We start from the raw sequence: 24,187 nt of genomic DNA, 5'->3' as shown, positions 1-24,187 counted from the left end.
CCTTACCTGCAAAATGGGAAATTCATAGCACCTATTTCACAGGACAACTGGAGAATCGTATGAGATAAGGTCTAAAAAGTACTTTGCAGGTGCTGGTTTTATAAATTTTTGGTCCGGGAAGATCCCACATGCCACAGAGCAACTGAGCCCGTGCGCCACAACTGCTGAGCCTGTGCTCTGGAGCCCACGAGCCACAACTTACTGAGGCCTGTGTGCCTAGAGCCCGTGCTCCGCGGCAGGAGAGGCCACCGCACTGCAGCAAGGAGTGGCCCCCGCTTGCCCCAACTAGAGAAAGCCCGCGCACAGCAACGAAGACCCAACGCAGCCAAAAATAAACAAATAAATAAATAAATTTATATATATATAAAAAAAAAGCTGCAATGATCAGGCTGCCTCGGGAGGAGTACCTACCAACCTACAGCAGTGAGGGGAGGAGAAGCAGGAGGAATAATTTTAAATGAGTCAAATGAAGCAGACAGGGAGAGAAATCTGGGATAAGTCCCGGGTTTCTGGCCTGGGTGACAGGGTGGATGGTGGGGCCATCAACCTGAATGGGGACCCAAAAGGGAAATGTCACTCGCAAGCTTGCTATTTGTGAAGACGTCCACTTGCATATGCAGGTCTGGGGCTCAAGGGAATGGACAGAGTTGGAAAGAAGATGAGCTCTCTTCCTCCAGGATCATCCCTAGGAAGTAGAGGAGATTGCTGAGCGAGAGAGCACACACAGGACAGAAGCCGGGGGAAGACAGAGGAGGGCACTCTGCAAAGAGGAGTGAGATAGGTAGGATGGAAAGCAGGAAACTCTGTGTCACAGAAGCCAAGGTGGATATTTAAAAGAAGTAAAGAAGAGAGAAGCAGATGTGTACTGGATGATGCTGAGCAAGATAAGGGCTTTAAATATCTACTGCAGTAGCATGGTGGGAGAAGGCTGCCTGTATGAGATGGAAGGGTTAATGGCACCCCGAATGAGGACCACTCTAGTGCTACCTGAGATGAGAGACAGTGTGACGAGGTGGAGGAGCAGAGGGTTAGGCAATTGCATTTAGAACAGCTTACTTCTGCAAAAAAAAAAAAAAAAAAAAAAAACCAACAAAAAAACACCATATGCACACATTGCTAGGGCCTTTCCCATGGCCTTGGGCGTGTGTGTGTGTGTGTGTGTGTGTGTGCGTGTGCGTGTGTGTGTGTGTGTGTGTGTTTATGTATCTGCAAGTTAGGGGCTCTGGAGCTTAAAACCCATTAGGCACAGTAAATCCACTTCTGATCATAAATAATTCTCAGCTGAACTTCATTTAGTAACAAGTAATAACAGGTTTTTAAATAAGTCTCTTTTTATACTACATAATACTTAATGATACTACTACTCATTTCACACACATACTGCAAATCTCAGGATGGCCAAAAATACATTTTAAATGACCTCATTAATCATTACATTACCATTTAAAGTTAAGTAATTAAAGCACAAAATAAGTATTCTCAATTCTCTGAATAAAAATGTCCCATTTTTATGACATGGATGTGTTATGAAAAGAATATGTGTTGAGCGTGAGTGAGTATGTGTACAAGTACCATCTTATTTAACATCTTATTTATCTGGGAAGATGAATGAAGACTTAAATATAACAAAATTTCCCAGATTACTTAAGTTTCTCTCTTCGAGCTCTGAAAATATATCACTTTAATCATTCAAAGTTTTTCTTGCTTGTATCCCATTACCAGTTGTCTATTTGCCTGCTGTTATCACTGTCTGTGTTTTTCAGCCTAACTCCTTTCAGAGTCTCTGCTTCTAATATGGACTAGGCCCCTTATTCATAGCCCTCAAATGGCTTCCAATTATACTTAAGAACACATTCAAACACTTTTACGAGGACCCCCAGAGAGGGACCCGGGACTACCTCCCTGATCTCAGCCTTGACCCCTCTCCGGCCCACTCACTCTGCATCAGCCACAATGACCTTGCTTTCTTTGGACAGTCCAAACTCCCTCCTGCCAGAGGGCCTGTGAATTCACCATCCCCTCTGCCTGGAATGCTCCGTTCCAGATCTTAGCCTGGTTTTGCCCCTCACTTCCTTAATAAGACACCTTCTCTGACCACCCTGCTTCTTGTAAATACATGTCTGGTCTGTCACACTTTATTCCCTCACGGTGCCTCGAACTTGCAATTACAGTCAGCCCTCTGCTCTGCATCTGTGGATACGGTGGGTGACTGTACTATGTATTTTATACAAGGGATTTGAGCATCTGTGGATTTTGGTATCCACGGTGGTGATGGTGGTGGGGGGGTGGGGTGGGGGGGAGGGGTGGGGGTGGACCTGCGATCAATTCCCGCGAGGATACGGAGGGATGACTGTGTATAACAGTTTTACTTGTGTATCCCATTCATCTTCCCCACAGGAGTGAGATTTTTATCTGTCTAATCAATTTCTACACTCTCAATTCAGTGCCTGTACAGCAGAAATCATATAGCAGAAATTTAAGAAATCATTTTAAATAAGAACATGAGTCTAAAAAAGAGCCCAGAGAGGTGAGAGCAAGGCTCTAGGGATTTTATAGCTATTCAGGTGCTCGGAGCCCGGCTCCCTCCTGTGTTCTTGTACGCTCCTTCTAATTCTGTCCTCTTGCCTCCTCAGCCCTCTGTGCCCCCAGTGTTTTTCATTTCCTTGCTGTAAAGAAATATTGGTTTTACCACATAAATACGCCTAAATAATATAATATTTAGGATTACTTGTTTCTGAAGTTTATAAAATTTCATATACTTTATAACTATCTTCGATTTTTTTTTTTTTTTTTTTTTTTTTACTCAATACTGTTTCTAAGATTCACCCATGTTATTGCCTATAGCAATAGTTCATTCATTTTCATTTTCACTGCTGGATAATTCTACTGTGTGAATATACCAAGTCGATTTAACCATTCTTTTGTCTGTGAACATTTGGGTTGTCTCAGTTTTTTGCTATTACACACAATGCTGCTATGAATATTCCTGAATGTGACTCTTGGTGCACATGTGCACGAATTTCTCTGAAGTATGTAACTAGGCATGGAATTGCAAGGTTTCACGGTATGAGCATGCTGAACTACACAGTTAATGTCAAATCATTTTCCAAAGTAGTGTACCACTTTACGCTCTCACTGTCAGAGGATCAAAATTTGGGGTGTTTCTTGAAAAGGCACAGAGTTGGTATTTGATAAGTATTTTTAAAATCCAAGCTAACATTCTCCATCTTTTAACCGGTGAGTTTTGTACATTTACTGTGATTAACAATTTATTTGGACATGTTTACCAATTTACGTATTCACCATTCTTTCTTGCATCTCAGACATTCCTCTTAAGATAGTTTCGTTCTTTTTGAAGTATGTCCCTTAGAAGTTCCTTTAGTGAAAAGGTGGAGGTAAACTCTCCTGGTTTTTGTTTATCTGAAAATGTCTTTATCTCATGAGTGTATTCTGTATTTAGAGTCTACATATACACATTAATAGTAATAAAATATCTGGAAGAGTGGTGGTATTTTCACTACAATGTCCTATCAGCACCAAGAGCAGAACAGCATATTCACCAAGCAATCAACCGTCTCCGCAGTTTCTGGTCCACACTAATGATGCTAGGCATGCTTAGCAAAGAGTCATTGTTACGAATCTCAAGGAGCTCTGAGCAGCATGAAGAAAAATGGAAGTCATGAAACGTAAATAGAGAGTGAAAGCCTTCACGTAAAGGCTGAATTGGGTGGCTTCAGAAATGCGGTGGGAGTTCAGAGCAGGAAGTGTCTTAAGAGAGCTGGATCCCAGTGAGATCAGGTTGCAGAAGCTCCTGAATTACATTTCCACACAACACTGCTTCTGTGGCCAAACCACACCTTTACTTTGAATTCAAGAAAAGGCAGAGTACATTTTCTTCAGAAATAGTATCATGGTTTAATCAGAATCCTGAATCAGGCACGAGGTAGATAAGAGCAATACTAAGACAAATGTTCTTTAAAAAAACCTAAATTAGAGAGTAAGCATTTGTATAAAATGCCACACACAAATTCCATGAATGGCAGATTGAATGTACAGATTGAGTTATTCACTTATGTACCAACTCCTTTTGTGAATGGGGGGCATTCCTGCGTGGCTTTGTAAAACACAACAAGACAGTGCAGGTTATACAAGGGCTGGGCTGAAAGCCTCAGGAATTTCTTTTAACTAATTTTTTTGAAAGGTTAACAGCTGGAAGGGTTCTTATGTGACACATCTTAAGCAGACTATGGGAAAGAAGTGTGTGTTATTTGTGACATTAATTACTAATCCGTGGTTGGTACAATGAGTCACTTATTGACCGGGGAAGAATCTAACCTATTTGGGAAATGAAACTTTCTGAATATTAACTACTGAGCACCTACACCCAAGAGAGAGTGATAACTGGAATACAAAATGGTTTAGTCTAGAAATAAGATTAAAAGGCCCATTTTGACTACAGTAAGGAAAGGGATTTACTTTCATAATTTAGGAATGTTGGTTTTCAGTCATCTACCTTCCTCTCTACAGAGATTAAATACACAACATGTCCTTCCTGAGAAAATTTTTTCTTATCTTTCTAGAGTCTGTCCTACAGGTGGTAAAGAAGAAAAGTACAATCATGCAGGTTTGTGCTTCACGGTCAAAACTCAGTTTCTCTTCTCTACCCTCAACTACCTGCCTGGCAGGTGAAAGTAAGCAGCTTGCAAGAACTGAAAAAACAGCATGGGATTTCTGGGACTCTACAGTCTCACACTGAGAGAGAGAGAATGCCTGGAAGCTAGAGGGTTTATACTGTCTCTGCAGTTCATTCACAATAACACATGCACCCATTCTCAGTCTCTTAGTAAAAATTCTGCAACTGTTTGGATTTGCATATTCAACTTCTTGTATTCAAGGACCAGGTACGTGTATACTCTTAGAAAGAATATATTTTATTTTTTCCAAACTTCAGCACTGTTTAAAAAATGTTGATAGTGGAAAGAAGATTTCCTCAACATACTCATTTCAGGAGTATTAGAAACATTCTCCCTTTTGAGAAACAAATAATAATGAAAAAGGAGAGAATGGTCTCCCTGAGATGTTAGTAACCTAAACTATAATATGAGTGGTCCGTAGGTAATAACTGGTTAGTAGTAGGAAAATGGTTTAATTAGTTATGCTCATTTCTGTGCCTGTCTTCATGTTTACGTGCAAAGATGAATCCTACTACTATGTAATTCTGTTATAGGACTATATCAAGTACTTATTCTTTTCACGTATGAATCTATTTAACTCCCACAACAATCCTATAAGGTAGGTGCGGTTATTTTGAGAAATAATGTTTTTCATTTTAACAAATATGAAACACAGAGAAGGCTAAAGAATTTATTTAAGTTCATAAAGCTTGTTAAGTAGTTTCCAGAATCTGTCCCTTTAGACAATGGGCTGTGCTGTACACTGCTTCTTGAATGAAGCAAGATTTTTGGAAAAAAAGTCTCGCTGCCTGTAGTTGAAAATGGTAGAAGAGAAAAAGGAATATTCCAGGAACACCTGAATCAATTGAAGACTTCAAAAACAAGGTTGCCAAGAAGGAAGAGAGAAACAAGGGAAGAAATTCTAAAACAGGATCAATGGAGTCACTGTTTAAAGAAAAGAAAGAACTTATTCTCTTGGGAGGGTGTGAACTATTTATTCACCAATACCTGATGAGATATAGAAAACACACACACACGATAAACCAATGCAACATAAAAAAGAACTCCAGGCATACGATGTTTAAATTCTGAAATTCTGGTATCTTCTCGAATGCTTCCAATTTAACATCTAGCCTCAAGAAAGTGACAATGTTCTTTTAAGAGAAACAGCCATTATCAAGTGTATGATATTTGGGAGGAGGTGGGTACATGGTGGTGATGGCGAAATTTTAATTTAATTTTACACCTTTATTTATGGACATCTTTCTTTCAAACCCTGCTTTGACTTTCTGACGTTGAAAACTGAAAAGTAAATCCATGGTACCATTTTTTTTGAAATGAATGAACAAGCTGGACCAAGAGAATGAAGAAGGAGATAAACCGAGACCACACAAATTTGCCCGTAATGAGGATATATTACATTTATAATGGACATAAACATCTTAAAAGCACATCATCATTACCAACTACTATTTAGTGAGCATAATATATGTGATGTCCGGTTTCTTCCCTCAAGGTGCTTGTTGTCTAATGAAAAGAGTAAATAACGACATTTTGTGGCCATTTACATTACATAACCCTCATTAGGGTTTGGCCATATAATGACCACATGTGAGGTATATAATTTGCCAACTTTAGCAAAAGCTGGATTATGGGGATGAAAAAGGAGAAACAGAAAGACAGGTGGCTGATTAGATACAATATAACCATGTTACTGGGTCTTTCAGCCCAATAAGCTAAAAAGCACATATCATTTAAATCCTGATGAAAAGATATATTTTTAGAAAAAGGCTCTGTTTGTAAATGAAAAAAAAGCCATTTTATGACAGATTCATCTTAATTACAATTGGGAGAAGCATTAAACCACTGGAAAATTTCTGATTCACACAACTACTAGTGAGATGTCTCATGCAGATTCTACATTACACCATCTATTCCATTTTGAATGGAAATGGTCATCACATCAAGAAAAATTACCATATATATTTATACCATTGCCAATAAAAATAGTAATGATTACATCGATATTGGCTGCTATGTCTTGAGTATGTGTCTACATTATTATCCACAACAATGTAATACGAAGAGAATTATGACCACTGATATTTATTCAATTTAAACGAACATTATTTCTTTTTTTTCCATAGGTAAATTTCATATCAGACTTTGGCCTGTGATGTGTTTTCCCTACTTTTCTCTGTATCTCCATTTACAGTTTCTATCTCTTCTCTTTCCTGCCTTCACTCAGCCCCTCATCACATATCTCTTTTAAAACAGCCTCCACTCTGTTCTCCCTGCCAGCAATTTCTTAATTTATGCCAAAGCCTCCTATCAATTCATTCATCACATTGCATTAGAGTGATCTTTTGAAAAAAAAAAAAAAAGAAACCTTAAAAACAAAGAAACAGTTTGATTATGTTCTCCCAAGACACCCTGCGCATCAATGCACGTACTTTTCACTTTTTTGTGCATGTGCTCTGCTCTTTCCCAATTCTGTACCTAGAGGGCACCTTTCTCTTTTGCTTGCCAGGCAAACTCCTCCTCGTTCTTGAAGACCTGGCTCAAAAATCACCTCCCCTGTGAAGCATTCCCTGACCCTCCCATGTCGAACAATGCTTGCCTCCTGATTCACCTAGGTTTATTTGGTTAGAATAGAGAAGTAGAGGCAACTTCAGATTTATGCATACGTATGTTTTTAAAAGTAAGGTAGTAGTACTTTAAAAAACACATGTAAGTATAATAATAACTAATAAATATATTAGCTAGCTACAGGCATACCTCATTTTATTGCACTTCACAGATACTGCATTTTTTTTAACAAACTGAAGGTTTGCGGCAACCCAGAGTTGAGCAAGTCTTATCGGCACCATTTTTCCAACAGCTTTTGCTCACGTCATGTCTCTGTGTCACATTTTGGTAATTCTCAAAGTATTTCAAACCTTTTCATCATTATTATATTTGTTATGTGATCGGTGATCTTTGCTGTTACTAGTGAAAAAGATTATGACTCACTGAAGGCTCAAGGCGTGCGTTAGCATTTTTTAGCAATGAATTATTTGTTTGTTTTTTGGCCATGCCGTATGGCTTGCGAGATCTTAGCTCCCCGACCAGGGATCGAACCTGGGCCACAGCAGTGAAAGCATGAAAGTGCCAAGCCCTAACCACTGGATCGCCAGGCAATTCCCAGGAATGAAGTATTTTTTAATAAAGGTATGTACATTTTTTTAGACATAATGCTATTGCACACTTAACAGACTGCAGTGTAGCGTAAACATAACTTTTATATGTATTGGGAAACCAAAAAATTTGCGTGACTAGCTTTATTGTAATAGTCGCTTTACTGAAGTGGTCTGGAACCAGACCTGCAAAATCTCTGAGGTATGCTTGTAATATAAATATTGATATATTACAGTAATATATCTAAATAATATATTAATGAAATTAATATCCTTCAAAAAGTAATTAGTTTAACAGACTATTTCTTGCTGCTTCACAGTTTTAAAAACTGTCCTTAGCTTCTGACATACCCAATCAAGTTTGCATGTGGAGATGTCACTTGTAGATTATCTGTAGATTGCCAGTGCTCCCCAAATGTTTGCTAATTACTGTTATTAAAGAACCTAAAGTATTATATTCCTGGTGAGAGTAGTAAGCCAGCATTCTTAGCCTAATCAACATCCCCATAAAATTCTAAAGCTTTCTGCTTTTAACATATGTGGAGCACTAAGGAAAAAAGCACCCTACTGTATAAACTATTTTATTAGCGATCACTGGATATATCTGTGCACCTCTGACAGGAACCAGGAGCATAAGTTTCTACCTAGAGAGTGGCCCTGTTGCCTTGGGGAGTTTCCTAGATCAGGGAAGGCCTGTCATTGTTGGTGGTCACGGAGCAGACATTCCCTCTCTCCCTAACACAACCTGATTTTCCTTGGGGAGCAAAAAAAATGCTTACCTGCAATGTGATTGGTCTGTGGGTAGGTATCTGATCCAGTTCTGGGAGTAAGTGAAAAGTAAGTGAAAGTCTGAAGAAAGCTTTTGGAAAAGACTGTCTTCCCTGATCAAAAAGGCAGTGAAACCCTTTTTGGCCCCGGCTCCCTTACTCACTGCTTAGACCACTGTTGTATGAGGATGTAATGCCTGAAGATGCAGCAGTCATCTTGAGACCACGAGGGAAAACGTCATTCACTGAGGAGGGGAGAATGGAATTTTCCTAATAATTGGTTATAGGACTCAAGATGACACCACTGAGCAACTGCACTAATTGCAGAATTATTTATCTCCAGACTTCTTAGGTCAGATTTAAAAATTACTATTATTCAAGATATAACTGATTGAATATTCAGAACCTGTAGCCAAATGCATGTTGACACGAATGAATCCAGAAAAAAACCTGAGGTTCCAGTTTTGGTGATTACTAATAATAAAACTAAAGAAAGGAAAATGAAGCAGAATTGCCTGGGCCAGGAGAAGCTAATGAGTGACATTTAGGTCATGTTATGTTCCTGCTGCCCATGGGACACCAGGTGGCGACGTGAAGGGAAAAGCGGGATTGAGGGTCTGATGCTCAGAGGGGACCCTGGGCCGAGCTGACGACTGGGAGGTCTCTGCACAGACGTGAGACTTCAAGTGGTGGACCTGGGTGAGATCTGTGAAAGGGCTGAGGTGGGAACATTCAGGATGCTTTCTTAGTAGGGAAGAGGATCAGGAAGGGCCAGCAAAGGTGATCACCAGAGACACTCAGAAGAGAGGAGACAGAGAGCTCAATCATGTTCTGTTAAGAGGCGAGGAGGGAAAGCGAAATCCTTTGGTAGAACAATTTGGCATTATCAGAGTTTGAAGTGTGCATGCTCATTAAAACAGCAATGAAATACCACTACGCACTTACTAGAAGGGCCAAGATCTAACACACTGACAACACCAAATGCTGATGAGGATGTGCAGCCAGAGGAACTCTCACTCACTGCTGAGGGTGGTGATAGTACAAAATAGTACAGCCACTCTGGAAGACAGTTTGGGAGTTTCTTATACAACCAAACATAAAAAAAGAAAAAAAAATGTGCATACTCTTTACCTTTTGTCTTGGTAATGCCCTTTCTTGAAACTTATCCTACAGAAATATTAGTATTTGGGTGAAAAGATATAAGCCCAGGATGTTCACTGTAGCCCCAAAAGAGAAACTCCCCAAAGGTCCATCCCAGGAGACTAGGTAAAACTATTACGTATATTCGCACCATGAAGGTAAGAGAAAGAATAAACAGGCTATATGTTAGATACGGAAAACTGTGTAAGATAAATTAAATGGACAAAAGTAAACAAAAAACCCCACACAAAAAATAACCTGTATGGACACTGTGTTCTTTGTGTTTGCACACACACACGCTTGCATATAAATAGAAAAAGATATGAAAGTTCATTCACCGAACTGTTAATAGTGTTTTTTTCTGAGAGGAAAGATTATTGAGAAGTTTCTCTTATCATTTTTTTTTACCTATCTGGAATGTTTGAATTTTCAAATAATTTTAGCAATCAAAAAAGAATGCAGATTTAAAAAAATTGATTAAACAAAGATGAGAGTTTGAAAGAAGGGACTGAATCATGTATACAAATGCTACAAAGGGAAGGAAATGCTGGAGAAAAAACCGGAGAAAATGTCTGCAGAAAATTTGGTGAACTGTATCGTACAAATTGTTCAATTTCTCTCCAGAAATTGTCTCCTTATATCAAGTTTCTAAAAATAAAATTACAAAGCAAATGGATGCTATAATTATTGGATATTTAAAGCAATTTATGAATATATTTTTCTTAAATATAATAGAACAATACTTGTGAACTATAATCAGTATTAAGAAAATTTGATTCCTTTAAAAATAGGAGTATAGGGCTTCCCTGGTGGCGCAGTGGTTGAGAATCTGCCTGCTAATGCAGGGAACACGGGTTCGAGCCCTGGTCTGGGAAGATCCCGCATGCCGCGGAGCGGCTGGGCCCGTGAGCCATAATTGCTGAGCCTGCGCGTCTGGAGCCTGTGCTCCGCAACAAGAGAGGCCGCGATAGTGAGAGGCCCGCGCACAGCGATGAAGAGTGACCCCCACTTGCCACAACTAGTGAGAGCCCTCGCGCAGAAACGAAGACCCAACATAGCCATAAATTAAAAATAAATAAATAAATAAAAATTTAAAAAAAAAAAAAAAAAAAAAAATAGGAGTATATAAACCACCAACGAAAAAAGAAACCTGATGGAAAATACAATTTGGATTATACTATAGGTATGGTAGCAGCAACATGGCATTTAAATGTGGTATTTCAGTTCCATGTCCTAAAATCAAGGAATCATTTTAGAAATAAAAATAGAATAATAGGTATAAAGAAAAGACAAAGATTATATATATATATTAATTAATTTATTTATTTATTTTTGGCTGCGTTGGGTATTTGTTGCTGCGTGCGGGCTTTCTCTAGTTGCGGTGAGCGGGGGCTACTCTTCGTTGCGGTGCACAGGCTTCTCATTGCGGTGGCTTCTCTTGTTGCGGAGCACGGGCTCTAGGTGCACGGGCTTCAGCACTTGTGGCATGCAGGTTCAGTAGTTGTGGCTCATGGGCTTAGTTGCTCCTTGGCGTGTGGGATCTTCCCGGACCAGGGCTTGAACCCGTGTCCCCTGCATTGGCAGGCGGATTCTTATCCACTGCGCCACCAGGGACGTCCCCAAAGATTATATTTTGATTTACTATAACATTATTAAAGAAAGTTCAAACCTGAAGATGCTTTTCTCACTTCAATGGATTGTTTACTCAATATTGTCAAAATCCTAAATGTTGTGCTACATTTTTAACCTCAACATGCCAGTAAAAGCCATGATGATGGTGGCCAATTTGTGTTCGGGTACAAAAGGAACATGTGAGTCTCTTTTTTTCCTGGATGGTAACACTTTTAAATTCACAACGGGGCTTCCCTGGTGGCGCAGTGTTTAAGAATCCGCCTGCCAATGCAGGGGACACAGGTTCAATCCCTGCTCCAGGAAGATCCCACATGCCGCAGAGCAACTAAGCCCGTGCACCACAACTACTGAGCCCGCATGCCTAGAGTCTGTGCTCTGCAACAAGAGAAACCATCGCACTGAGAAACACACGCACCGCAAGAGTAGCCCCCACTCGCCGCAACTAGAGATAGCCCGCGCGCGGCAATGAAGACCCAACGCAGCCAAAAATAAATAAATTAATTAATTAAGAAAAAAATAAGTTCACAATGGACTATTTTGGCTTTTTTTTTTTTTTTTTACTACCTTTGTATGTAAGAACCAGTAAGAACTACAGTGGTCAGATAGAATAAGTAGTTTTACATGATATATATAATCCTGGAAAGGCTTCAGAAAATGAATTTTAATCTATTAAATTTTAGTTTCGATTGCAGAGGCTACTTTTGAAAAACCTTGCCATAAGCCCATCTGCAAAGTACTTGATTGTTTATCTATTTTATACATTAGTTTTTTTTAACTTAGTTTTTTTAACTTGCAGTTTTTTTACAGTTTTTTTTTAACTTACAGTTTTTTAACTTACAAAGTTTTTTTTAACTTACACATTTTTTTAGAACACAAAGTCTAGTTTTTACTATAATTCATTAAAAATTTTCCTCAATTTAAGTTATTACTGATAGATTAGTTGTTTAACATTAAAAGTGGTTGTGCCTAGAACCACCATCTTTGAGCTCTAGCCCACTCAGACAACACCCAACCAACCAAATATTTGACAGTCATGCATCTGAGTAAAAGCAGTGAAATCTTCTTTTTTCAGAATATCATTTAAATATAAACACAGGATTTAGCAATGAAAGTGATTAATAAAACAAGTTTTGTTCCTGACGCTGAAATTTCAAAATGGATGCAGATACAGGCTGTAGTGACACCTTTCAGGAAAGCCAATGTTTGGGGGGAAGCATCCCTTTCTCAGTCTCACTCAGTACCCACACCCAAGCCAGCCTCCCTCTACCTCCTCTACTCAGAAACCTCTTATTTCATCTCTCTCTCTCTCTCTCTCTCTCTCTCACACACACACACACACACACACACACACACACACATACTACAAACAATCACAGAGCAATACCACATGTCTGTGTCTTGCTACCTTAAATGCTACAGCTAATATTACAATGTTATTATTTTTAAAATAGATGGCAAACCCATGGAGACATTATCATATGATAGCTACTATATTAGAGGCAAATCAAAGATACACAGAAGAAGTGCCTAACTTTATCCTAGAGAGTCAGGCCGACTTCTGGGAGGAAGTGGCATTTGCCCTGAGTCTTGAAGACTGAGTAGGAGTTTGTTAGGCTGAAAAGGGGAAAGGCAGTGTAAGCAGAAAGAAGATCTAATGGCCTGGAGGTACAAAATCTAATGGCATATCCCTTCAAGCAAGAGGAAGGAGGTCTGGAGTGGCAAGAGCATGGGTGTGTGTGGGTGGGTTTGAGGTGGGTGGGAGAGAGGGGATGGAGAGAAAGGTGAGGAACAGACTGCTGTATCCCACAGCACAGAGTCCAGAGACTTTTTAACCTGGGGGCAATGGGGAGTCAGCGGCAATTTCTACTTCTTTGTCTCCCCAAGCCAGCTGGTTTCCCACGGTTGGTCCATGCTACAAGGCCCCTCCCACAGCTCCTTTCAATAAGCCAGTCTTGTCTTTCCAGGAAAAAGAAAATCTGCTTTTCTGACGAACTGTAGTCCTCATCTTTCATCCACTCTGGAAAAATGGGATTTTATAGTCCAGTAAAGACATTTTCATGAGTATATATGAAGACCCTCATTTCTGGAACTTATTTCATATTCTTCATAGGAACTTTTTCCATTCTTTAGAAAGTTTTAGTTGCAATTTTTCTCATCTGCTTTTTCTAAACTAGTAAAAGCTAGTTTTCTGGAACTAGGTTACAGACCGACTTTGGCCCATTTAACAAGGTCAGACTGTTTATTCTTGACAGAATTCTTTCCCACTGTAAAAAGGTACTTTTAAATGCCACATTCCAAGAGCAGTGCCAGTAAGCCACTGAAGCATATTTTCCCACAAGAACTGATACCATGTGCGGTCCCCACCTCACTGAAATCATCCAGTGTTACATAAGGTGCAGATAGCCGTAGCGTCACCGTGGAATCCATCAACAGTGTTCAGAAAACATGTCCATACATTTCAAAGCATCGTGACCTTTAAAAAGTAATTCATCAAAATAAAAAAATAGTAAAGAAGAAAGGGAAGGATAGCTTTAGAAATTAAAAAAAAAAAATTGTTAAATGGCTGAAGAGAAATCTTGTAACTTTATGTTAGTACCCAAACCTAGAAGTAGTAGAGATTTTTCTCCTGTATTTTGGGGTTTTTATGGTTGAGTTGTTAAATTTACAGACCAACTTTTAGATGCTGCCAGCCTTCAAAATAAATATAAAAGCAGTGCTAAAGTAAATTTTCCTACACTTTCCCCTTCCTTCTTTTGGATGTTTCCCTGAGATCTGAAGGTAGATTATTCCTCCAAAGGCAACTGTAAAGTTTAACATTCAAATTTATGAGGGACTTAAAAATCATAAGTATCCTTACAGATGTTGGGTGCCACAATGTTACTCACCCTGTGTTTCAATCCCTAGAGAAAAGGAAAACAGAAAGTGGTAGCAGCAAGAGGAATCGTTCAGCAGCCCAAAGAGCATCATTGAGAAACAAATTTGAAATATTAGCAATAAAGTCAATACAATGTGAAAGAAAATCCAGCATGACAAAGCAATCGTATAAAAGTCTGAGCTGAACTTTCGGAGAGACCTATACAGATTAAGAGAAACACGTACCTAATCTTCTCAAGAACCCAAGTGGACTAAATAAAATGACTAAAAGAAACAATAATGCAGACATTTTCAACCTTTTCCTGTGACACTACGGTTCCTTCAAAGATCCCCAAAGGTCTTAATTTTTAATTTAAAAATTTTTAATTTAAACATACCATATAGAAAATGTAAGTGCACAAGTTGGGGAGGTGCAGGAAGGCTTGTCATCTCAAATAAGTAGGGATGAAGAACAATAATTATCTGAAGGTTAGGACTGGCTGCCCAGACAGATATTCAAAGTTTAACTGTTACTCCCTCAGAGCTCCAGTTACTATCAGGGAGTGATGCTGTGGGCAACTGGGAAGATTTAGCTGAAAGCTGAATCTAAAACAAACAAACAAATGCATCTTTAGATGCTTATCAATGATGATGCAATGACCCCCAGCAGCAACATGGAAAAAGCAGAGTTGGAAATTCATTCATTTGTGAAAGTAGGGAGTTGTGAAAGAACTTAAAGAGTAGTGAGAAATCTGATTGTGTTAGATGATAAGGAATATGCCTTTACGTGTATGGGGGTGATTTCTGGGTGGGAGTGACAGGACGGAGGGGCAGGTTGGGGCTACACTGCAAAACCCCCTCTGCATGCCGTGCTAGAGTTGGAATTCATTCTTTAGGCACTGGAGAATCATGAGGATTCATTTCATTCATTCACCATGTATTTATCAAGTGTCTACCATGTGCCAGAAAGGCACTGTGGGAAACACTAAAGTAGTACAACATTGGAGTTGCGCGAATAAAAATGGCTATGGCCAACGTAACAGAATTTCAATGACACATCTCAACTCAGGAACTTGCACTAGGAGACTAGCAAAGCCCAAGCAAAATGAAGATACTGCCACCTTTCCCTTCCGTACAAGGAAGTAAGCAGTGACACCTGTAAAACCCAAGAAGCGCACACATCCCAATAATTAAAGAGGATGTAAAAATCCAAGTTATAGAGACATTGTTTTATATTCAATTCCGAGGACTGTGTCTCATACTCCATTGAATGGACCTAACGGGACACGAGTTAAGGAAATTTAGGGGAGATGGAATTATCTCATTAAACACAGTTTGACAGACTAGTTCCTGACCAAGCACAGAAGGCGTATCCCATAAGAATGTTAAGTGGAAGAGGTAACAAAATTTTTTCCATCTTCTGCATCTCTGAGAAACCCTTTGGCTGCAAAACTTCTATAAAGCATTTGGTCTCGTCAACCTTAAGACAATGGTTGGTCTTTACACTCAAACTTGGCCTCAAGATTCTGAAATGTGAATGGCATCACACAGGGTGTCTGTAGGATGGAATGTAAACAACCAGGTGACAACCAGACCCTGTCTATATCATACCTTGATAGGACATTAGCTGGCTGAACAGATGTATGGAGGAAGAAAAGAACATCCTGTCCTTGCTCTGAGTAAAACATCCTCCAGGTGGTAACAATACAGTTAAACTGTTTTTGTCCAGAACTGATTCGCAACAGTGACAACTTAGGAAGGAGCCAGAATTAGGTGAGTCAAATGAATGACTATCTTTTATAAACAAGGAAAACAGTCGTTTGATGAACTTCACAAGTATACTAGGAGCAATTAAATACCCACCCGCGCGCATGCGCGCGTGCACACACACACACACACGTGCACACCTACAGCAGCATCCTGTACTGCATGGAATACATTCTCTTTCTACATGGAGCAATGCTCACAGTGGTCAACAGCATTTGCCTTTACTGCAGAGGCAGAGCCAACCTATCAGATGGCAACTCAAAATGTGTTTTACTGCCACTGAGAATGCGTAACGGAGAATCTGGATGGGTTTTCATGTTTGTCTTGGCTCTGGCATTTTCCACGTACCCAGTCCTGGGAATCCTAAAGAAAACGTGTCCTGTTCCCAGCCCTGTGCACTGCCCCATTGTGCTCTACTTCCCTCACTGGTGAAAGTGAAAACGAAACCGGCACAAACACTCCATTGTTAACTATGAAATATGTACTGGCAACTGGAAGTTTTCACAAAACAGACCTGGTTGTGTCATGGCAAGGAGAGGTCGAGTGGGAAGAGAGTTACAGGAGCCTTTTCGGCTTCTGAGGTGTGTCCTGCACTTTCACTGAGGTGCTGAGGCGACAGGGCTTTGGGTTTTTTCCATTATACTCGGTTCATGCTCTTGGTCTGATTTACTCAGTACTCACTGGCAGCCTTTGCAGGCTTCTGTGGGAGCAACTCGGCTGCCCAAGCCGGGGCACAAACCCTGCCAGGTCCCCATAGTAAATACAACACGCACGAAGAGGAAACAAGCATAAACAATTTATTTTCTCCTGTAAAAGATGACATTGTTCTCTGATCTCTGGTCCTGCTTCACTTTGTCAACTTGGTGTTGCCAACTGGGTGCTGTAAAATGAACTATTCCAAACAGAAACAGAGAAAATAAGCACAGACTGCATGATGTGCACATCCGTGGGGCCCGCATCTAGGCAGGTTCTGAGCGTAGGGGGCTGGTGACCTCTGTGAGCATCTCACATCCCGGTGTGGGTGAGCAGGGAGGGCTTCCCTGACCCCCAGCCCACGAGGGCTTCGGAGTCACAGGGCCTCATAGAACTCTGTCCCTTTCCTTTATTGCACTTATCTCTGTTTCTAACTATGTATTTCTTTGTGTGACTGTTTGATCAAGATCTGTTTCCCCACTGTGATTATGAGCTCCATGAGAGCAGAGACCTTGTCCGCTTCTATTCACCATGGTCCCTCAGGTTCATTGACAGTGCTTGGCTCATGGAAGTGATCAGTATTTGTTGACTGAATGCTACAACTCCATTTCATTAATTTTCTACCCCAGGATTATCAAAAAGTTTCTGAATCCACAAGGTTTCTTTAATGTTTACTAAACGCTACCAATGCTGGCATTAGAAGAGGAAACCATCTATTGCCAGAGGCATAAGGAGAGGATGTAAGCAATTTGTTTTTTTGTGATTCTTGTGGTATTAAATAAATGAGTGATCTTAAATAAGGCAATTTGGGGAATCTTATCAGTTCCATATAAAAAAATCCCTGAGTGAACTTTTATAATTTGTAGAGCTGTCAAAAGTCTTCCCATGTTCACTATTTACTTGTTATCTTTTGATTATTTCTACAGAGTGGAAAATGTTTTCATATGAAGACATATGTCTTTTTAATAGGAAAGACAGTATGGAAAAAGAGAACTTTGGCGAAGGAGAATGTAATTCACTTAGTGAGAATTTTACTAAGTCACTGAAAAGACAGGAGAATATTCTCACTCTTCCATTATGGTACAAAGTGGATTTTTTCTCCAAACTGTGTGTTAGGCACAGGCATTTGGAGGAAAAATGCTAATTCTCTCCTTTGTCTAATGATTGTATAAAGGCCCTCCAAAAAAACACTGAAAAGTCACTGTAATACTGTTCACTGCAGAACAGAAATTGGTTTATGGCAGGCCGATCCTGGACTTCATCCCAGCATGTGAAGTTACTGAGGCCCCAAAAGGAATGACCTCATTTTAAGGTGCAGCCTCCTCTCTAACCACAGGTGGCTTCACGGGGGCTGTCCTGGGGAGTGACTGGTTCTAACTGCACGGGCGTTGGCAATTACATCTGGATATAAAAACGTCAACCCCGGCACTGCTCTGAACGGCCCCCAAAGTGGTCTCATGTCATACAGTGAGCATAGCACGATGCGTGTGCTGTCGTGAACAGGCACTTGGATGATTTTAAGGGAGCAGATACACACAGGAGTGAATCAAGAGAACACTTCATTTTTCCTAAGCAATGATACATTTAGGAGAGGTTCCAGTATTCGCAACTGTGGCAAAAGAAGTTTTATTCTGAGGTCTACATAAATAATAAGTTAACCAGGAGGTACAAGTTCATGCCTCAGTGTTCTCCACTGTGTCAAAATATGACATGAGCTAGTTGTTTTTTAATTACAATTTTAACAAGACTTAAAATATGTTTCAAAAAATGGACTGTTGAACATTTGTGGAATCTCTGCATACCCTTTGTAGAACCCAAGAGGTCTACAGAACCTAGTTTGATACCCTCTAAAGTACTGGATCCCACTGTGGGGAGAAGAGGAAGGGAAAGGGGATGATGGGCGAGAGCCAGAATATAAACATTAGTACTCTCCAAGCCATTTATAATCTATTTGGTGAATTCAGACTTAACCTGGTTACAAACTGCTCGTCTGAGTCTCAGTTTCCCCACTTTCAAAATGAGATGGTTGATAAGGAGTTCCCAAACCACCAAATCCAATGGCAACAGTATCACCCTACATGCTGTATGGGTCAGTTCAGGAAAAAAAAAAACCAGGGATTTTTCATCATAAACAGAGAAGTCAAGACCTGCTCCCTCCCTGAGCTGCTGTTCATAGGGCTTCATGATGATCAGAGTCATCGTCGGGCTGCTGGTGATGGGCCAGGCTCTGCTTCTACGACTCTCCCTGTCAGACACGGGTGTGCGATTGGGTATGACCCAACCTGCCCGCTCAGAGGTTGGTCTCTACTTCCCTTTCATATTGACAGACAAAAATGAGTTGCACTACACACTGCATCCAACACGGGAAGTTCTTAGAAATGTTGACTTGAGAATGACTCTCAATACAATTTTAGTTAGTTGTATAGTCATTCTATTGAATAAGCATACAGAGGCAGACCTCAGAGATATCGTGGGTTGGGTACCAGACCACACAATAAAGCGAATATGGCAATAAAGCGAGTCCCATGAATTTTTTGGTTTCCAGTGCCTATAAAAGTTGTGTTTACACTATACTATAGTCTATTAAGTATGCAATAGCATTAGGTCTTAAAAAATGTACATGCCTTACTTAAATAATACTTTATTGCTAAAAAATGTTGCCTTCAGCAGCACATAATCTTTTTGAAATAGTAACATCAAAGATTTCTAATCACAGATCACCACAATAAATATAATAATGAAAAAGTTTGAAATACTGCCAGAATTACCGAAATGTGACACAGAGACATTAAATGAGCAAATGCTGTTGGAAAATGGCGCCGTGATGCAGGGTTGCCACAAAACGTCAATTTGTAAAAAATGCAGTGTCTGCTAAATGCAATAAAATGGTGCGCAATAAAACGAGGTATGCGTGTATTCTTGAAATGCATCTGCCATAAAGATTTATATAATCACATCGGTCATGTTTGTACATGTCACTTATATGCAATGGAAAGAAGCTCCCGCTAACCTGTTCTCTGGTTTTCCACAAATGTAGTTATTTCAATACAGGTCACAGAAGTTGATTTTCAGGGTTTCACAGAAACTCTTCTGATAAGTAGAACCCATGCCAGGCATTGAGTAACAGGCCCCACTTCCCTTCACATCCCCAGCTCCTCCCTGCAGGACAAGGGGCCTCACGCGGTGCTTACGGCCACCCCAGTCTGTGTGTCCCCGTTCTGCCCGATGTCTGCAAACTGCTGCCCGTTATGCATGGGGTGAGGACACAGGTGGCCCAATCTGCTGTTAGGAGGAAGGACTGAGAAGAGCCCATGCGGTTCCCATTTAGTCAGGGAATTCCAATGCCCTGAGTGCGGCTGGGTGTCAGGCACCCTGGATTCTGTGCCCCATCAAGGGAGGCAAGGCAGGAGCAGGGCCAGCACAGGCTCCTCTAAAGCATGAAACCCAGGCCAGGGGCCCATCCTGCCTGGGTCTAAGGCATTCACTGTAGCCATCCACATCTTGATTCCACACCCTCGAGAGAAATAGGTATAAACAACCCTTCCTCTCCACGGGTACATGTGCACTCTGACTGTATACTGAGCAGCAAGAGCCCAGTACTCCCTAAGGGCACCTGAAGGTCACGCAGGAGGCACCCAGTTAAGGGCATTTAGCCCTCCCTTAGCAGATGAAGACAAGCCGAGTCGTTTGGCCCTATGTTATACCAACTACAGCCACAACTAGAGTCCGGACTTATGATGACTGTCCTAAATTAATTTCTACCCCAAAGGCCAACTCTTTCAAGGAGCTTACAGCCTGATAAATAAAACCCCGACATAATTACAAACAAGATAGAAAGCAGTATTATGAAAGACATTAATAAGACGTTACTCTGGAAACAATGAGGGAGGACGGGGGGATTAATTTCTGCAGGGGGTACCAGAACGGGACATTTGAGTCAGGCTTTGGAAGGTAAGTATTATATTATTAGCATTTCTCCTGGCTGCAAAATGTCAGTTTCGAATCAGTTAACTTGTAAATTTCTTTAACATTCCACAAATCAAGTTGATTCCCAGTTCCTGTATGACATAACTCACTAAAAAATGTGTATTTCCAGGAAGTGGAGTGTAGTCTTTTTCTCTTCAAGAAATACAAAAAATAAATACCAGTTCAGTCTGAAAAAACGGATTCCAGGCCTTTATGTGTCACTGTGTGTACATAAACCAATGTATCACTATAGAAATGGATTCTTCCTTAAAAAGAAAAATAAACAGTGGGAAAAAATTTTAATGCGGTACCCTACAGGAATCATATTCTTTATTATTGACATGAAGTTCCAACTATGACTCTTTCAAATAAAGTCTGAATTTGTTCCAGTGTCTTTCCCAGTTGCTAATATTTTTTACTTTATGTCACATAAGAAATACAGAGTATGCAATACAAACTAGATACTGAAAAATCAGGTATTTACGACTGCCTTTCCCCTTTTCTGTATGAAATCATTTGTCTCCATTTTCCTGTCTGAACATATCAACTTTCAGCAAGAATGGAATGTTAATTGGTGTTACGCACAAGCTGGGCTATCATTCCTCAAGTTTAATAAGAAAAAAAAAAAACAAACCCAACTGGGTTTCCTGTTTTTATTTATGGTTTTCAGTGCCCAGTTGGGGGGGATCAAAATACAGTGTCTCAGTTATGGCTCATCCTTCCCTCAATTAATGTACCGAAGGAGACTGGTTCCTTCCATCTGCTCCCCTGATGACTGCCCGGATCGCAAAGCCTATTCAAGCTTCTCCCCAGGGCCCTGAAACAACATACGAAACTACTTCCTAGGGAAGCTGCAGCCTACCTCACCCTTCCCACTGGGGAAACACACAGACTCAGCCCTTTCTGGTGTGATTATATAAGAACACAAGGGCTTACTTGACCCAGCCCAAATCGGAGACTTATCCTTTAAACACCACCTTGTGTCCTGTCTTCTCAAAAGCGACGGTGTATGTTGGGCAAAGAGGAAACAAGAATGATTTATCTTGCAACAAGAGTGACACATTCTAAGGAATCCTCTGTAAAAATTCTGATGCCCTAGGTAAAGTATATAATGTTGGGAAGGTATGGGATCTTACACATCCAGGTTCTAGTATCCGTATTTTCAGGGTGAGGAAGCAGAACACTTTTGCAAACTGAATGTTTTTCTAAGGCAAGTTATCTCTCTTAGAGAATTTCCAACTCCCCTCCTGAATTTCTACTTCTCAGCTGAGGCATTACTGGAATTTGGGGAAACAATTCTTTGTTGCGCAGAATATTACCCTCCCTGTGGCCACTACCATCCCCCAAGTTGTTATGATGACCAAAGATGCCGTCACACATTTCTCAACAATGTTTCCCCCTCCCCCCAGGGCAGTGTTGCCCTTAACTGAGAACCACTTTGAGGCTAAAGATGGACTATATGTAGAAAATGGCATACTGACCCAAGAAGATTCTTTTACTTAAGGCTTAATATAATGCTTTGAGGGCAATGTTTGTAGTCTTCATGGAATCAAAGGGATTCTCCATATCAACCTCCTGCCCCAAATAAGTAGCACAGCAAAGGAACATTACTTGGCTTTAAAAAAAAAAAAATCTATGCGTGAATTCACTGCATGGAAAACAGGTCCTTCAAAGACAAGGGATATTAATGCCTGCTTCCAGGCTCCTCTTTGTATATTTTGGGTGCACAATTTCATGAAAATTCATCTCAGAAACAATGAACTATAAGGAGAAATAGAAGGTAACCAGAGCCAGTAGCAAGTATGGTTTTGTGTCTGAATGAGACAAAAAACAGAATAACTGTCATTCTTTGCCAAAATAGAGCCTTTGGGCTTACTCTTTGTATTTTGGCTTGGATGAAGCCTTCACCTGGCAGGGTGGTGCTACTTGTTCACGGATCATCCAAGTTCACTGTAAATTTCATTTCTTCACAGTCCACGCACCACAGCTTCACAGGAGTGCTTTCACACACCTGTGCAGGTATCTGGCTGTTTCTCAAACTAGGATGCTGCAGACAGGTCAACATTCCTGCTGCTCTCTCCTCCCTGACCTTGAGCTATGTTTCCCTAGACACTGTATAAGCAGCTCTGAAAACAGTGGTTATGGCAAAAAGCCATATGGCAAAACCATTTGGAAACTTGTAACTGATTCCTTTCTAGTGGCTAAGAAGCAACCGTCTATTTCTGCAGTGGGTTCTGTCCACAACAAGCGCAGCCCGGATATGTCTGTAGTTGTAAGCATAACACTTTCCTCCTACTGCCTGCTATATAAAAAGTGCAAAGACATTCTGTCCACCAACTGACCATGGGCAGTAATAACATCAGGGGCCTGGAATGGGGGCAGTATGTCATTCAAAAGTAGAAAACTAAGTTTAATGAAAGAACAGCACTTTCTCACTCACCACTGAGGTAAGAGCCATCTGAAAACTGTAGATGCGGGCAAGGCCGAAGTCAGCCAGTTTTATTTGTCCACTGCTGGTCACCAGAATGTTCTGTGGTTTTAGATCACGATGTACCACTCGGTGAGAATGAAGAAAGTCCAGACCTCGGAGAAGCTGAAACATCATATCCTAAATAAAACCAAAAAAGAAAATCAATCAATGGTCAAAACAGAAATTTAACATGCTGAATCCTCAGCACTTAGAGAAGTGCTTGGCATACAGAAAGCATTTCATAAATATTTGCTGAATGAATGAATTTGTTTCCCCCTACTGCTTCACTCTCCCATTTTCAAGATCACTACAAAAAATTTCACTCTTGACCTGTATTTCATTAATCAAAGGATGATTTAAAAATAGTTTCAGATGGCATAGGAAATATTCTGGAAGGATATACCCCAAACTGGTGTCCGTGGTTAATGTTGGGGAGAGGAAGTAGTTGGTGACAGAGGGACACTTTTTACTTCATATACTTTTATATGATTTAATACATGATTCCAACAATTAAAATCCAGTAAACAATGATAACATCAATGGTAGTTCTTATTATTATAGCACCTATTACTTAGCAGTCACTATGTGTCAAGCATTGCTCTAAACACCTTCTCTTTAGTAACACACTTAGTCCACACCACAACACTGAGGTAAACAATATTATTGACCCATTTTACAGGTCAAGAAACTGATACACAGTAACTGTATGTAATTAGCCCAAAGTAACACTACTAGCAAAACACAGAGTCTTGATTCGAACCAGAGTCCAGGAAAACTGGATTCAAATCCCCAATGCACTCCCTTCATTAGATCAATGATTGAATGAGCATGGAAAACCGGGTAAGCCATTTAACCTCGCCAAGTCTCAGTTTTCAGGTCTGTAAAAATAGGGAAACCTACTCCATAGGATCACTGTTTGTAAAGCACTGACAGTAGTCGGCATTCAATAAATGGCAGCACTTACTGCTGACAGTATCAGATAGCATGGAGGAGGGGGGCATTCAGAAAATAAACCAATGTCACATCTTCTTCTAATTTTACAGCTGATAA

The 24,187-nt window shown here is 40.3% G+C and overlaps 1 protein-coding gene and 1 long non-coding RNA gene across 6 annotated transcripts in view; both read right to left on the bottom strand.

Annotated features, from left to right (window-relative positions):
* Positions 1-24,187, bottom strand: part of CDK6 (cyclin dependent kinase 6) — a 228,620-nt gene that overhangs the window by 94,945 nt on the left and 109,488 nt on the right. For all 5 annotated transcript variants that reach the window (XM_082472086.1, XM_082472088.1, XM_082472089.1 and 2 more), the window contains exon 4: positions 23,108-23,275. In XM_082472086.1, coding sequence (XP_082328212.1) covers positions 23,108-23,275 — 168 coding nt within the window. The remainder of the gene's footprint in view (positions 1-23,107; positions 23,276-24,187) is intronic.
* On the bottom strand, positions 8,282-14,299 carry LOC309665625. Its single transcript, XR_014266588.1, has 2 exons — positions 10,891-14,299; positions 8,282-10,562 (listed from the first exon to the last, which is right to left on the bottom strand). It is a non-coding gene; the product is annotated as an uncharacterized lncRNA (long non-coding RNA).

The sequence above is a fragment of the Balaenoptera physalus genome (assembly GCF_965194825.1).
Source record: "Balaenoptera physalus genome assembly, chromosome: 8".
In the NCBI taxonomy this organism is placed as follows: Eukaryota; Metazoa; Chordata; class Mammalia; order Artiodactyla; family Balaenopteridae; genus Balaenoptera; species Balaenoptera physalus.
The sequence above is the reverse complement of the archived record's forward strand: the minus strand, read 5'-3'. Positions and strand labels throughout refer to the sequence as shown.